Consider the following 17,232-nt stretch of genomic DNA (forward strand, 5'->3'; position numbering starts at 1 on the left):
TTGGAGTCAACATGGGCCAGCATCCCTGTACAACACTTGACACCTTGTAGAGTCCATACTACGACAACATTGGGGCTATTCTGAGGGAAAAAGGGGTGCAACTTAATATTAGGAAGATGTTCCTGATGTTTTGTACACTCAGGGTATACAACAATTTGGTAGGTGCAGTGAAATGTGTCGTTTTACAGGGTCAGCTATAGTAGCATGGCGCCCCTAAGGCAAATTAGGGTTCAGTACCTTGCTTAAGGGCGCAGACAGATTTTTCATCTCGTCAGCTAGGGTATTCGACCAGGCGACCTTTTGGTTAGTGGCCCAACGCTCTAACCGTTAGCAGTCGCTTCTGTCCAAAGCCACATACATTTGTTGCATGGCTCCAGGGGGAATCGAACCCAGGACAGTTGCACACAGCTCTACCAACTGAGCCAAACAGGAGCACATTTTCCCAAGTCAGATTAGATTTATCATTAATTTCACACAGATCACCCTTCAACCCGACTCTCTCCGGCAACCATAACCTAATTGGAATTTGTTTCAACTGAGTAAATAGCCATTGGCCTGTTCATCTTTTTCTTAAAAAATTGTCCATAACTAACTAAGAAGAACAGGAGAATAGCATACCATGTACAACAAGAGATTGGTTCAGGTGGTTCCATTTCACATTCAGCATTAATATTACCACATGAGGAGAAACTTGGATGAACCAATTACATTTTCTTCAGTAATTATTTAAGATGATTATCACATATTTTATTTTAGCTTAAGGCAACGTGAGGTCAAGACAAACATTGTACTGCAAATCCTAAATGCAATGATGTCAATGGGAAAACCTGTAAAGATTTGACTTCTAAAGTGAAAGTTGGGATTCGTCACAGAATTTGTTGAGGAAATATCTCCTCGTACGTAGTAGATACTTGTCTGATACAGTTACACTGGTTGCCTTTGCCTTCAGATAGCTTGCATACTTTGAAATCAGAACGTTTATTTTCTCAAAAAAATCAAACACACCGTAAAATACATTTGCTACCAAACTGCTCATCATTCACATCAGACAAATAAAACGTTAATAAATTAATAATTATCACTAACATATACCCCTACAGCTCCCTACCCAAAATCTTATTTTCTTATCTTGTTACTGTAATGATTAACCCTAACCCTTTCAAACCTTTTAGACCCCCCCCCCCCACCCTCAACCCACCCACTCTCCCTGAGCAAACTGACACACCAACACATAAAACCCACCATGCTTCAAACTACCACAGCCTGTCGAACCCATTATAGAAACATGACATAACAATTCAGGACCATTATGACAAACCATTCCATACTAGGAGTTTATTCAGACCATGTGATCTGACTATGAACAATTTATAGTCCAACATCTGGTCAGGTCATGTGGTCAGGAAAAAAAACTCCTGGCCCTCCTTATGACACATGCAGTGACTTGAACAGTTGGCTGAATTGGACGTGATTAAAATGAATGCCACTGCACGTCATAGTAAATAACTCGTCATGAACAGTTTGTCACTTTTATAACGAAGCTTTCATGATGCATCGTTACCACAAAGCGTGACCCTGAACCCCAACATCCCCATGGAACCCACATTGACATAACCACCTCCCTTATTAAGACCTCCATAGTGTTTTTTTTTTCTTTTCTCAATTGACATTTCATTCATTACAAATGTACAAAAAAAACAACAAAAAAAAAGCAATAATGACTCATATACATAGCGACAAAATGGATTCTTCTTAATATTTCTGATGAGTGTTCTATAAAACGAAGGAGTCCCACAGAACAGAACTACACAGCCAGTCTTCCATAGACCCTTCCATAGAACCCATGCTGGTAACATCAGTCCAATGAGCCAGGTTAGCTATGGGTATAGTATGGTAAAGTATGCTATGGTACAGTATGGCTGCGACTGAAATGGCCCTATCCCCTACATAGTGCACTACTCTCATAGGGTTCTGGTCAAAAGTAGTGCACTATACATGGAACAGGGTGCCATTTCAGACACAGCATGTCTGTGGTTCCTGTTGCGGTAGTTTACATGCCAGATGTTAGGTCTGTGGATCATGTGCGTCGGGTCTTCTGTCTCTTGGCCTGGCGTTTGGCCTCGTCCAGGGCAGCGTTGTCCCCACCGGCCTGGCTCAGGCTGCGCACCCCCTGCAGACGGCTCACCAGCTGCAGCAGCAGGGGGATCACCTGGGGAGAGACAGGGCGTTAAAAAAGGGTGAGGTGCCACTTTATATTGTCTTCCGTGTACTAAAATGCCATGAAGATCCTAGAAACCAATAGAATGTTGTTTCTTTCAATACAAAGTGTGTGTGTGTGTGTGTGTGTGTGTGAGATATATATATATATATATAAATAAATAAACACACACACACACACACACACACACACTTATGCCATAATACAAAGGCAATAGGAAGTCTGCTTGAACATTTACCAGACCACTCAATTACAGTACATTGGATACATGATACATGGCTAGGCAATAGGAGTGGAGGCAGTGTACCTTCTCATGGTTGTAGGCTGCCAGCAGGAGCAGTAGAGTGAGGGGTAGAGCTATGTAGGAGCCCTGGGCTACGTCCTGGTCAGGAACTTTACGCTGTGATGAAGAACATCACATTGGGTTCTCATTCGTTATTCAGAAGACACACAATGCAGGCTCTTTTTTTTATCACTGTAATGAGAATATTCGAAATGTATTACATTAGTTGTTTCCGAACTAGGATGAAGTTGCCTGCAGACGCTGATCTAAAATCTGTTTTGTGCTTTCCCACATAATGGATAAGGTTAGAATGCGGACAGGATAAGCTGATCTTAGATCTGTGGCTGCGGAGAACTTCTAGCCGGAGGATTCAGCCCTGGCAGAGTAGGTACTGTGTACTTACATTGGGGTTGAAGGTCAAAGTGATGTGCTTATGGTAGCCTGTAGAGGTGAAGGAGACTTGGGGCAGAGAGAAGTCGTACTGGGAGCGAGACAGTGTGGAGTGCAGCATCAACACATAGGTCTGTATTGGGGGAGAGGACACACAACAAAAAGTATATTTATGGTGATGACAACATACTCTGTAATGTTAATTCCACTGACACAGAACCTCTGGATAAACCTACACTACTTTCTATTATCAGGCGAATAGCAACCATTAAAAGGCCCAGTGCTGTCAAAAATCATTTTTTTTTTTTTTCCTTTTCTATCATATTGTACAACAGCTGATGAAACTAACACTGTATAAGTGTGACAGATGTGAGCAGTGTAATTTTCTGAAAGTTAGTTGCTGGTTGAAAGAACAATTTACACAAGACATTCTAAAATCAGCAGGATTTACATGGGTGAAGTTTAAGTTAATGGACCAATAAAGAGAGATTCAAACCTCTCTACCGATAACAGTTTTCAGGTTACACACACACACACACACACACACACACACATACATATATATATATATATATATATGGCATCACATTTGATCAAAAAGAAGATCAATTGAGTTATTTTTCATGAGTCGTAAAATGAAATTTAGAGGGAAAAAAATACATACTGTAAACCAAAACAAGTCAAAAAGAACCGATATCAATGATTAAAAAAAGGAAATGAGAACATTTATTTCAATCTACTCTGCTTTGTTTGAAACTTTTCCTCACCTACGCTGGCATTTCTCTGGCATTTCTCAACCACTGATCAAGTGGGGGTGGGGTGGGGTTTAGAAGGGGGGCGAACTAAAATCCGTTACTGTTGGTTAATACACTTGGAGAGACCATCATTCTATCACTATTTTGCATTGCTTTTTTATGACCCGTTAGGTTTCATTTCTACGGGGGAGGGGGGAGCTGCTGCACCATGACGGTTTGTAAGTCTGGAAAAACATTTGAAAAACAGTTTTTAAAAGTTAAAACTTCTCGGCCAATCAGGTTCATTAAGAGAGTAAAAGAGCCCCAGCCGTTCCACATCCTCACTGGTCAAGCATATCCAACCTGTAGTCTGTGGTGTAAAATCAATGTTATGAATATGATAATGACCCATGTTTGTAGACCTGGACCTCCTGAACATGTTGATGTACACTATATACACACAAAAGTATGTGGACACCCCCAAATTTGGGGATTCGGCTATTTCAGCCACACCCGTTGCTGACAGTTGTATAAAATAGAGCACAGAGCCATGCAATCTCCATAGACAAACATAGACCGTAGAATAGCCTTACTGAAGAGCTCAGTAACTTTCAACATGGCACCATCACAGAATGCCAATTTCCAAACAAGTCAGTTCGTCAACTTTCTGCCCTGGAAAACCGTAAGTGCTGTTATTGTGAAGTGGAAACGTCTAGGAGCAACAACGGCTCAGCCACAAAGTGGTAGGCTACACAAGTTTACAGAACAGGACCGCCAAGTCAGCACAATAACTGTTCGTCGGGAGCGTCATGAAATGGGCTTCCATGGCCGAGCAGCCGCACACAATCCTAAGATCTCCATGCCCAATGCCGAGCGTCGGCTGGAGTGGTGTAAAGCTCGCCACAATTGGACTCTGGAGCAGGGGAAACACGTTCTCTGGAGTGATGAATCACGCTTCCCCATCTGGCAGTACGGCGGATGAATCTGGGTTTGGCGGATGCCAAGAGAACACTACCTGCCCCAATGCATAGTGCAAACTGTAAAGTTTGGTGGAGGAGGAATAATAATCTGGGGCTGTTTTTCTTGTTTTGAGCTAGGCCCCTTAATTTCAGTGAAGGGAAATCTTAACGCTACAGCATACAATGACATTCTATACGATTCTGTGCTTTCAAATTTGTGGCAACAGTTTGGGGAAGGTCCTTTCCTGTTTCAGCATGACAATACCCCCTTGCACAAAGCAAGGTCCATACAGAAATCGTTTGTCGAGATCGGTGTGGAAGAACTTGACTGGCCTGCATAGAACCCTGACCTCAACCTTTGGGATGAATTGGAACGCCGACTGCGAGCCAGGCCTATTCGCCCAACCTCACTAATGCTTGTGGCTGAATGGAAGCAAGTCCCTGCAGCAATGTTCCAACATCTAGTGGAAAGCCTTCCCAGAAGAGTGGAGGCTGTTGTAGCAGCAAAGGGAGGACCAACTCCATATTAATGCTCATGATTTTGGAATGAGATGTTTGACAAGAAGGTGTCCACATACCTTTGGTGATGTAGTAAACAGAGGGTACACATCTGCAGAAAGGTGAAAAGGAAGGAGCAGGAGTTCGGGAAACTCTCTAAATTTGCTTGGGGCTGACACAGATGATATTTAAATTGTTACAGCTAGCCTTTGTTTTCCATTTTCCCTCCATATACATCTTCATATACTCACTTGACAGCTCTCAGAGACCGCGGTAGACCATGGAGATGTCCCGGGCCACTTTTACCAATGAAGATAATGGGGCCGACGTCTATGACGATGTCTACGAACAGCCCTACTATGAAACAGCCTGAACACTCAGAGGACCTGTTTGGTAATGGAGCCAACGTCTATGAAGAGGTCCATAGACAGCGCAATTATGAAACTTCAGACACTTGTCTTGACACGTGTCTACCCCAGGGAGCACACCACAACCTGAACTCTCAGGTTCTGAGAGCTCATGGAGGAGACCCTTTGTTGTTGCTACAGCGTGTCTGGGGCTGCTGGGTCTTCTCCTACTGGCTGGGATCATCTATCACATTTATACAGCCGACCTACAGAGGCAGAGAGACCTGGTGACCATAAACAGCCAAGAGGAACAGGTATTTGACCAATGCATCTGGATTGGTCTGACTTGACGGAGAGACGGAAGGGACCTGGAAACGGGTTGACGGCACAGCACTGACAACGGCGGTGGTGGTCTGAACCGGATTCAGAAGTTGGGACTGTGCTATGATGTATGGAGGCGTACAACATATTCCTCTAAATGCATTGAATGACTTTGGGTGTGACGTGAAATATCTAGGGATTTGTGAGAAAGTGGATTATTAATACCATAACACCAGTGTCTACTTTAACATGTAAAGTCCACACAAATTCTTCCTTCCTTTTTCTCTCGAATTATCATGCTGTTTAATCAACTTCTTGATATTCCACACCTGTCAGGTGGATGGATTATCTTGGCAAAAGGAGAAATGTTCATTAACAGGGATAGAAATACATTGGTGCAAATAAATTGAACTAAATGAGCTATTTGTGCGTATGGGAACATTTTGGGCTCTCTATTACTTCAGGTCATGAAACACGGGACCACCACTTTACATGTTATATTTAGTTCAGTGTAGTGAAGCCATAATATGCTTGTGATTGGTTTGTAAAGACACAGTAGTTAAGTTTGCCATCTGTAGTATAGAAATCAATGTAAGTAATTAACAGTTATTTTTTTCAGGATCAAAATGGAGCTTGGGTGGTGGGTTCACCAACCAACATTTTAGAGGCCCTCGTGTTGTTGGCAGTGAAAAATGTAGCCGTTTTAAAACGGATTGAATCATAAGAAAATCAATGGGGGCCCCACGCGTCATCAAAAATACTCTTCAAGGCATAACTTTTTGAATTTTAGATTCTCCCCGACTGTCTAGCTTTTATTTTGGTGATTGTTAGTTCTCAAAGATTATATTATAAAAATATAATGGTCCATTGTCTTTTCTACATATCTGGTTTAAGTCATTTAAGTTTACACCAAAAACGTTTTTCCATCCTGAAAAGTACTTTACTTGTAATTGTTTTGACACAGGCGGCCCGAAAACACACGTAGGCGGCCACCCAAGTGTTTTCTATACAACAAAAAGTTTTTATTTCTCTATCGATACATTCATCTACAGTGTAGATAAATGTATCACATGATGAAATCTGAGCTGGTATTACTCTAAGAAAAAAATATATATAGTGAATTTTCATAGAGTGAAGAACTTTACTATTCACTATTATATCCTGAAAAAACAACAACTTAATTAATGTATTTCTATATGTTGTACATTGTTAAACTGACAATCCCAAAATAAACAGATTCATTTTGTTCTCGATTTCTCTGTTGTCTTCTGCTTTAATTGATAAAATTTTGTTATTATTTAGATTATTTTTAGTTTCTGGGAAGCGTATTACGACTTTGTTAAATACAACTTAAATAAGTTGTGATTTGATTTAAGTAATACCACTGACCGAGAAGAGCCATTTCTGGGTTGGGTACAGCAGTGCTTCAGGTCAGCTTGCTATCAGCTACACACATTTCTAGCCCGCCTTATACCACCTTACATACTAATAGCAGGTCCATACCTCTCCATCCCTGTCCAGAGGCGGGAAGTGAAAGAAGAGGGACTGTCCCAAAGACACACTGTTGATGGGGTTGTCAAGGTTGTCACTCTTATACAGCTTCACCTGCACGGGACAGGAGGAGAAATACAATTATATGGAGCCATAGAATTAAATAGAGGACTCTAGATGGATATAACCCATTTCAGCATTAGTCCTCTTACGGGTATTGTAGTGAAGGGATCTTACAGAGAGGGTGGGCAGGTGTTCTGGTGAGGGTTTATGGGTATTGTAGTGAAGGGATCTTACAGAGAGGGTGGGCAGGTGTTCTGGTGAGGGTTTACAGGTATTGTAGTGAAGGGATCTTACAGAGAGGGTGGGCAGGTGTTCTGGTGAGGGTTTACAGGTATTGTAGTGAGGGGATCTTACAGAGAGGGTGGGCAGGTGTTCTGGTGAGGGTTTACAGGTATTGTAGTGAGGGGATCTTACAGAGAGGGTGGGCAGGTGTTCTGGTGAGGGTTTATGGGTATTGTAGTGAGGGGATCTTACAGAGAGGGTGGGCAGGTGTTCTGGTGAGGGTTTATGGGTATTGTAGTGAGGGGATCTTACAGAGAGGGTGGGCAGGTGTTCTGGTGAGGGTTTATGGGTATTGTAGTGCGGGGATCTTACAGAGAGGGTGGGCAGGTGTTCTGGTGAGGGTTTAGAGGTATTGTAGTGAAGGGATCTTACAGAGATGGTGGGCAGGTGTTCTGGTGGGGGTTTATGGGTATTGTAGTGAAGGGATCTTACAGAGAGGGTGGGCAGGTGTTCTGGTGGGGGTTTATGGGTATTGTAGTGAAGGGATCTTACAGAGAGGGTGGGTAGGTGTTCTGATGAGGTGATGATGTTCCCACTCAGGTCAAACTGGTTGATCTGCCTGAAGGCGATGATGTTGACTCCCACGATGTCGGTGCTCCCAACCTCTATGGAGCGGTGCTGAGGCAGGGCTCTCTCGATGTGGTCGTTGCCCTGTGCTCTCAGCTGGATCAGGTATCTACAGCCAGGCTGTGAGAGAAGCTCAAAGTTAGCAGCACAAAAATAATAGCAGAGCTATTAGCAATTGCAACAGCAGTGTTTGGGGGTATCAAACGCAATGACTCATTCTGCACAAAGTAACTCTTACAAATGTGTTGTATCGTTACGTCATCTTCATAAATACTTTATGTGCTTGTATACAGGCTTTATAACTGCTTTATGTAGCTCTTATGAAGACTGAAAAAGGCCCGACTCACCAGCAGGCCCCTGAGCCTGAAGCGTCCCTCCTCGTCAGTGACTGTCTCCTCGCTGTAGATACTACACTCTGCCTGTCCCACTGCCTCCACTGACACATCCCTCTCAGCATCTCCACTCAGGGACTGAACTGCCCCGTAGCAGCTAGATAGGAAGCAGTAAATCAGCCATTTTGGGGATTGATAGGACAGACAAATAATTACACACACCGCCATTTGGGGATGGGACTGTTAAGCTCCTTGTCAAGTAAGTCAGCAAGAACAGGCCTGAATAAGATTTGTTACAATAAAAATAAGTGGCTAGTGATGCCTTGGGGGGGAATTGAACATCATTCTGCCTTGTTTAGTACATTTTTGCAGTTAGTTTAAAGCTCATTGGGTTTCACTCACTTTCTATGAAAAGTGCTACAAAGATAAAGATGGATTTGATTGGCCCGTTTCTAGTACCTGTATGCGGTTTTGAATCCGGTGATGTCGATGCTGAGGTTCTGTCCCTCCTCGACGGTGATCATCTGAGAGGCTGGCTCAAACCTGAACTCCTTCATCATGGGCTTGAAGTAGTACTGCCCTGGGCTCTGAGGGGAGGGATGGAGGGATAGAAGGGAAGAACAGATGAGATGCAATCAATAAATGCCACCTGCAGTGTTGCTGCACCAATCCAATCAGCACCAGTTCACATCACACAGAATATAGACTTCCACCTAGTAGCCCGGTGTGTTTAATAGTCAATCATTCAGGAGGAGGATAATACAGGGATGAAGTAGGTGTTGAGTTCAGTCAACATCAAGGTCCTTACCAAGTTGTTGAAGGTGAGGACACCAGTGTCCTGGGTGAGCAGGTTGGATCTGAACGATCCTCCACTGAGAGACAGCAGGACTCCAGACAGAGCGTGACCATCCTCTGACTTGATCTACGACACACAGAGAAAGATAGGAGATATGACAATGAACACACTGTATAAGACTATACAAACACTGCCGCAGCCAAAACTATATTTAAGTTGCAGTTCGACACCAAGGCAAAATTCCAAAAGAACACTGTTGAATGGCAATACATTCGCAGAACAGACTCATCAACTATTTATTAAACAACCCTCACCCTACCGAAGGAGGGATGTTACTAATTAAACAAAAAACTGTTTTGCCAACAAGACAAAAGCTAATAAATGGCCTGTTCTTTCCACGGAGCTCGCTAGTAGTATGTGTTCTGTACCTTGAAGGTGACTCCAGCCAGGGCGAAGGCCTTGAAGTCTCCCTGGGTTCCCTGGACAGTGCTGAGGATGAAGCCCTCCTTACTGGCACTGATGTCATAGTGACGGTCACTGTGCAGGGGACCAACACTGGGGAGGGAGAAACAACCATTAGAGAGTCATTTAGATTGACTTGTATTACTGTACGTTTCCGACAAATGTCACAATCAAGGAGCATTTATCAAACACCATGAGAAAACCTGCCTGAAGCTAATCTAAAGCAACAAATATGTAACATGGTGGACATTTCAAGTGGTTAGATTAAGACGCAAAGTGGTCAAATGTATTGTTAAAAAAACAACAAGAGCATGATTTGAACAAGAAACCCCAGCTTGCAAGATGTTTTGCCTGATGCCTAGGGCAAGGGTGAGTAGGCCATGCTAGCCTTACGGCTAACACAGCAGTGACCGAGGTTATGGTTAGGGGATAGTCATGTATACCTGTAAGCCCCGTTCTCATTGGTGGCGACGGTGATGAGGGGGGCCTTGGCTCCTCTCTCGGTGATGGAGATCTCCACCCCCTGCAGTTCTGGAGTCACTTGGCCCCCCAGGAACAGACCAGCGCGCCCTGCGATGTCCACCACACGCCCTGGACAAGACTCTGTGAGAAGGGGACAGAATAAGAGAAGATTACTGCTGGACACAGACACAGCTTCATGGCCGGTGATGTCCACCACACGCCCTGGACAGATCTCTGTGGATGGGTGCTGGTGGGGGCAGAGAATAGGGAGTTACCATATATAAATGTAGAGACAGACAAAAACAGGTTATACACCTGTGGTGGAAAATGACTAAATGAGTTATGCTATCCCGTGTGATACTACTTAAGAGAATTGTCTCTTGCCATATGTTAAGTGTTTTTTTCTTCTAACCTGATACAAATGTGTCTGTGTTACTCAGTCACAAGACTGGGCGTATTTTTTTTATTTACAGTGCCTTGCGAAAGTATTCGGCCCCCTTGAACTTTGCGACCTTTTGCCACATTTCAGGCTTCAAACATAAAGATATAAAACTGTATTTTTTTGTGAAGAATCAACAACAAGTGGGACACAATCATGAAGTGGAACGACATTTATTGGATATTTCAAACTTTTTTAACAAATCAAAAACTGAAAAATTGGGCGTGCAAAATTATTCAGCCCTTTTACTTTCAGTGCAGCAAACTCTCTCCAGAAGTTCAGTGAGGATCTCTGAATGATCCAATGTTGACCTAAATGACTAATGATGATAAATACAATCCACCTGTGTGTAATCAAGTCTCCGTATAAATGCACCTGCACTGTGATAGTCTCAGAGGTCCGTTAAAAGCGCATCATGAAGAACAAGGAACACACCAGGCAGGTCCGAGATACTGTTGTGAAGAAGTTTAAAGCCGGATTTTGATACAAAAAGATTTCCCAAGCTTTAAACATCCCAAGGAGCACTGTGCAAGCGATAATATTGAAATGGAAGGAGTATCAGACCACTGCAAATCTACCAAGACCTGGCCGTCCCTCTAAACTTTCAGCTCATACAAGGAGAAGACTGATCAGAGATGCAGCCAAGAGGCCCATGATCACTCTGGATGAACTGCAGAGATCTACAGCTGAGGTGGGAGACTCTGTCCATAGGACAACAATCAGTCGTATATTGCACACATCTGGCCTTTATGGAAGAGTGGCAAGAAGAAAGCCATTTCTTAAAGATATCCATAAAAAGTGTTGTTTAAAGTTTGCCACAAGCCACCTGGGAGACACACCAAACATGTGGAAGAAGGTGCTCTGGTCAGATGAAACCAAAATTGAACTTTTTGGCAACAATGCAAAACGTTATGTTTGGCGTAAAAGCAACACAGCTGAACACACCATCCCCACTGTCAAACATGGTGGTGGCAGCATCATGCTTTGGGCCTGCTTTTCTTCAGCAGGGACAGGGAAGATGGTTAAAATTGATGGGAAGATGGATGGAGCCAAATACAGGATCATTCTGGAAGAAAACCTGATGGAGTCTGCAAAAGACCTGAGACTGGGACAGAGATTTGTCTTCCAACAAGACAATGATCCAAAACATAAAGCAAAATCTACAATGGAATGGTTCAAAAATAAACATATCCAGGTGTTAGAATGGCCAAGTCAAAGTACAGACCTGAATCCAATCGAGAATCTGTGGAAAGAACTGAAAACTGCTGTTCACAAATGCTCTCCATCCAACCTCACTGAGCTGGAGCTGTTTTGCAAGGAGGAATGGGAAAAAATTTCAGTCTCTCGATGTGCAAAACTGATAGAGACATACCCCAAGCGACTTACAGCTGTAATCGCAGCAAAAGGTGGCGCTACAAAGTATTAACTTAAGGGGGCTGAATAATTTTGCACGCCCAATTTTTCAGTTTTTGATTTGTTAAAAAAGTTTGAAATATCCAATAAATGTCGTTCCACTTCATGATTGTGTCCCACTTGTTGTTGATTCTTCACACAAAAATATAGTTTTATATCTTTATGTTTGAAGCCTGAAATGTGGCAAAAGGTCACAAAGTTCAAGGGGGCCGAATACTTTCGCAAGGCACTGTAACTAGGCAAGTCAGTTAAGAACAAATTCTTATTTTCAATGACGGCCTAGGAACAGTGGGTTAACTGCCTGTTCAGGGGCAGAACAACAGCTTTGTACCTTGTCAGCTTGGGGGTTTGAACTTGCAACCTTCCGGTTACTAGTCCAACACTCTAACCAATAGGCTACCCTGCCGCCCCATACAGCGAAGATCCGTTTGGGTGTGACCCCAGCATGTGAGACATCCCATGTTTTTACTATCTGTGAGCTGTGATAAATGCAGTTAGACGGTTGAGCCCTCGAGCTATCAACCTCGAGCCATCTTAAAATCTGCAAAGACAAACCAATCGCCTTGTACACACTATGTTCCGCCCCTGTTTACACACATCTGATAAACTGCCATGTAGACAAGAGGTTGTACTTTCTATAACAGCAGAGAGCCAACTCTGTTCGTTGGGCTTTTAACTCTGCACTGTTGTGTGGATTGTTGACTGATCCATTTTTTGCAAATCTTATTAAATATAATTGTTGTTTGAAGAATCTACAGTCTCTTTCCCCTTTGGTTAGAATTTCCACTACACACCACACAGAGAGATATGCAGACAGACACCACAGACCAAACACACACACACAATAACATAACACAAAAGAAGAGGATAACAAGGAAGTGAACTCCGACCTCCAGTGATAGTAGCCTCAATCTCCGGCGGATAGAAGAGCAGCTCCTTGGAGGAGGGAGTCACAGTGATCCTCTCCCCAGCCCTGGCCCAGTAAGAAAATTCGTAGTGAAAGGGGCTGGTGAGCTCATCAGCTCTCTCTTGGATGGGGGGCTGGCTGTCACCTCCATCCTCAGCCTCTTGGGCACGCCTCTCCCTCTCCTGGCGCCGCAGCTCGATCTCCTGCAGCTGCTGCTCCTGTCTCTGCTCCTCCAGGCTTCTCAGAGGGCCTAGGACCAGAGCTGGCTCAGACTCTATGGAGGATCTGATGGAAGACACATAAACAGTGTTTAGGTTAGACTATGGACGACCTACAGGAGGAACACCGTGATAATCTTTTTTGTTGTTGTTGTCATATTTAGAAAAACAAGAGTCATTTCAGGTTTAAACGTTAATTCTGGAAATGCATGTAAATCTCCAACTTTTTGGAGATGACGGGGACTAACTTGATGGTGACCGTGACATCCAGGATCTTATCAGTGGTGATTAGGCCAGTCATGTGATGTCTCACTGCAGTCAGGGTCAGGATAGTGGGGGCTGACCTGAAGGACACATTTAGACAAGTAGAGTCATTCACTTTGGTGGAGCTATGTAAAAGGAAAACATAGAAATGGATCCAATAGAACACCCTTACGTGTCGTAGGTATAATAGTCCTGTTCGAATTGGTGGCAAGATTGAGGAGTCACTTTGTACAAACCTGGCAAAGGCAAGATTAGATGATTAATAAGCATATTATTATATATACATATATATATTTTACTCATGTATCTACCGGTAACCTATATTACCCTAGGTTAGTCTCAAAGACATATTTTATTTTCCAGAGGTCTTTCAGTAAGGATATTGAAGAGAATCGAAGACAAGTGAAAAGAAGAGGAGTTTCTCCCACCAGGCTTGGAGAGACAGAAGCGGTTGACACCCTTGGAGAGGTTATAGACGCCAACATTCTCAGGCTTGCTGCCGTCCTGAAAGAACTCCTGCCAAGATACATACACACTCATTTAGACTTTCACACCAGCAACCACGATTATGTAAAATAACGTACGAGCTATTTAAGAACCATTATGCTCGAACCATTCACTCACACTCTTTCTTATCAGAGCAGCTGTCCAACAGTATGTGCACAGCTGCTCATCGAACATCTCATTCCAAAATCGTGGGCATTAATATGGAGTTGGTCCTCCCTTTGCTGCCACAACAGCCTCCACTCTTCTGGGAAGGCTTTCCACTAGATGTTGGAACATTGCTGCTGGACTTGCTTCCAATCAGCCACAAGAGCATTAGTGAGGTCGGGCACTGATGTTGGGCGATTAGGCCTGGCAGCCAGTTAGCGTTCCAATTCATCCCAAAGGTGTTCGATGGGGTTGAGGTCAGGGCTCTGTGCAGGCTGTCAAGTTCTTCCACACTGATCTCGCCAAACCATTTCTGTATGGACCTCGATTTGTGCACAGGGGCATTGTCATGCTGAAAAAGCAAAGAGCCTCCCCCAAACTGTTGCCACAAAGTTGGAAGCACAGATTTGTCTAGAATGTTTTTGTATGCTGAAGCGTGAACATTTCCCTTCACTGGAATTAAGGGGCCTAGCCCAAACCATCAAAAACAGCCCCAGACCATTATTCCTCCTCCACCAAACTTTACAGTTGGCATTGGGGCTGGTAGCGTTCTCCTGGCATCCACCAAACCCAGATTAATCCGTCAAACTGCCAGATGGTGAAGCATGATTCATCGCTCCAGAGAACGCGTTTCCACTGCTCCAAAGGCCAATTGTGGGGAGCTTTACACCACTCCAGTCAACTCTTGTCATTGCACATGGAGATCTTAGGATTGTGTGCGGCTGCTCGGCCATGGAAACCCATTTCATGACGCTCCCAATTAACATTTTATTGTGCTGACGTTGCTTCCAGAGGCAGTTTAGAACTCGGTAGTGAGTGCTTAAACAGAGGACAGATTTAAAAGGGCTACACGCATCAGGACTCTGCGGTCTCGTTCTGTGAGCTTGTGTGGCCTACTGTCTGAGCCATTGTTGCTCCTAGATGCTTCCACTTCACAATAACAGGACTTACATGTGGACTAGACCGCACGCACGCATGTTGATTTTGTCCATCCACACCAGACACGATAAGGATATGCAGGTTGAAATATCAAAACAAACTCTGAACCAACTATATTAATTTGGGGACCGGTCGAAACACACAAAACATTCATGGCAATTTAGCTAGCTAGCTTGCTGTTGCTAGCTAATTTCTCCTTGGATATAAACATTGGTTTGTAATTTTACTTGAAACGCACAAGGTCATCTACTCCGACAATTAATCCACAGATAAAAGGGTAAACCGATCTCCTCAGGCTTCTTCTTCTTCTTCGGACTTTATATAGCGGCTGGCAATCAACTTTAAGGTGCATTACACCACCAACTGGACTGGAGTGTGGACCTCAGTTTGTCTTTCAATCACCCACGTTTGGTATATGCTCCTAAAAACCAATGAGGAGATGGGAGAGGCGGGACTTGCAGGACGTCAAACTTCACAAAAAGAACCAAGTTCTATTTTAGCGCCTGGCTATGAAGACGCTCGTTGACGCGCACAAGCAGCGTGGGTGCATTGATTTAATAACGTGTACATTTATTTTGCAACGCACACGACCTGGGCGGTGTGGTCAGCATGTTACAGTTGACCGGGGCAGCTCTAGCAGGAAAGATTTGGAATAACTGACTTGTTGTGCCACGTTGAAAGTCACTGAGCTCTTCAGTAAAGGCCAATGTTTGTCTATGGAGATTGCATGGCTGGGTGGTCGATTTTATACACCGGTCAGCAACGGATGTGGCTGAAATAGCCAAATTTACGTGGTGTCCAAATACATACTTTCGGCCGTGTAGTGTATAACAAGCATAAACAGAAATACATGCAGGAACACATGCACACAACTACACATATGAACAAACCTAAAGACACACTCTCTATGTCCCCTACACACAGCCCTCCCCTGTGTTACTACTGACCAGGGTGATGGCGTGGGACAGGGAGCAGCGGAGGATGTAGCCTATCTGTCTGAGCTCTACTCCCAGCACGTCAGAGTCCAGCACCTCCACCTCCACTGACTTGAGCTTCCAGCACCACTCCTCATGGGAGATACTCACTGGGAGGGAGGAGAGCAGAGCGTCAGACATTGCTACAATATTGACAAGACATACATAACCTAGCCTGAGAACCTGGAGTACAGCCTGGCTTTAGTGTATGGATTTCTTCTCTGACAACATTGATCATCCTATAACATACTTACTTGTTCAGTAGATACAGAAAAAACGAGGAGCTACTAAAAAGATAATGTCCAAAAATACATGTTTGTTTTTCATAGCAACAATTAATTATTATTATTATTATTTTGAAATACCTTTTTCCCCAATGAACACGACCCAGGAGGTCCGTACCTTTGTATTTGCCAGGCAGGACGTGGTCGAAGGAGATTTCCAAGGTGTCACCGCTCCCTGAGAGGAGCACGCTCCTCCTCTCCCCCTGACGACTCACCGGCTGCAGGGTCACCGACAGGTCATCACAGTTCGCTGGGGGGTCAAGAGGTCAAAGGTTATTCAAAGTGGCAAAGCCGTGAAAATGAGACCGTCGCTGATTAGCTTTCTAACGAGAATGCTAGGACTAATAGAGCATTCAGATTGACTGTTTTCAGCGTTTGTCCTGACAATGACCCAGTTAGGCATCAAAACACACTCAGTCTGTCTAATAGAAAAGCACTTTTAACCATGACTGTTTTCATTCAACAGAAAATGCGCCCTACTGTTCCCTGTTGAATAGGAGTTACTTCTCCCTAAGGGGTTATTGTTAACCTTGAATTATTCCTACTTGACATCTAAACAGGAAATGTTCAGAGTGAGTCATAGACTAATGGGAGAGAACTCCAGGGCAGGCTTACCCAGACAGTAGACCCTGCCCGAGACGGAGGCCATGAACTGGGTGAAGAGGAGGTCGGAGAGGGGCCTGTCCACCAAGGAGACCTCCAGAGCAGCAGGCTGCAGGGCCAGGCCAGCCTTCACCTCCGCCTCAGGAAGAGACACCTGCAGGGAAGGATGGAAGACAGGATGAAACGTTAGCCTAAGTACAGCCAAGGTAAATGGACAAATCCTGTTTAGTTGTATTTTGAGGGTAACATCACTAAGAGCTGATCTCACGTAAATAGGACTGGAAGTAGGATGAAGTTGCCCATAGACACTGATCATAGATCACTTTAGTATGCTT

General features: G+C 44.0%; 1 protein-coding gene across 1 annotated transcript in view; it reads right to left on the reverse strand.

Moving 5' to 3' along the window:
- Positions 1-437: 437 nt before the first annotated feature.
- Positions 438-17,232, reverse strand: part of LOC139370281 (BOS complex subunit NOMO1-like) — a 40,778-nt gene continuing 23,983 nt past the window's right edge. The window contains exons 29-45 of the mRNA XM_071109670.1: positions 16,910-17,051; positions 16,413-16,544; positions 15,984-16,120; positions 13,875-13,962; positions 13,619-13,682; positions 13,431-13,526; positions 12,948-13,249; positions 10,187-10,346; positions 9,710-9,836; positions 9,294-9,407; positions 8,945-9,072; positions 8,501-8,642; positions 8,079-8,273; positions 7,254-7,355; positions 2,905-3,024; positions 2,526-2,618; positions 438-2,209 (exon numbers count right to left, since the gene is read on the reverse strand). Of these exons, the coding sequence (XP_070965771.1) occupies positions 2,078-2,209; positions 2,526-2,618; positions 2,905-3,024; positions 7,254-7,355; positions 8,079-8,273; positions 8,501-8,642; positions 8,945-9,072; positions 9,294-9,407; positions 9,710-9,836; positions 10,187-10,346; positions 12,948-13,249; positions 13,431-13,526; positions 13,619-13,682; positions 13,875-13,962; positions 15,984-16,120; positions 16,413-16,544; positions 16,910-17,051 (2,274 nt within the window). The 3' untranslated portion in view covers positions 438-2,077. The remainder of the gene's footprint in view (positions 2,210-2,525; positions 2,619-2,904; positions 3,025-7,253; positions 7,356-8,078; positions 8,274-8,500; positions 8,643-8,944; positions 9,073-9,293; positions 9,408-9,709; positions 9,837-10,186; positions 10,347-12,947; positions 13,250-13,430; positions 13,527-13,618; positions 13,683-13,874; positions 13,963-15,983; positions 16,121-16,412; positions 16,545-16,909; positions 17,052-17,232) is intronic.

Source organism: Oncorhynchus clarkii, chromosome 17 (assembly GCF_045791955.1).
Source record: "Oncorhynchus clarkii lewisi isolate Uvic-CL-2024 chromosome 17, UVic_Ocla_1.0, whole genome shotgun sequence".
Taxonomy (NCBI): Eukaryota; Metazoa; Chordata; class Actinopteri; order Salmoniformes; family Salmonidae; genus Oncorhynchus; species Oncorhynchus clarkii.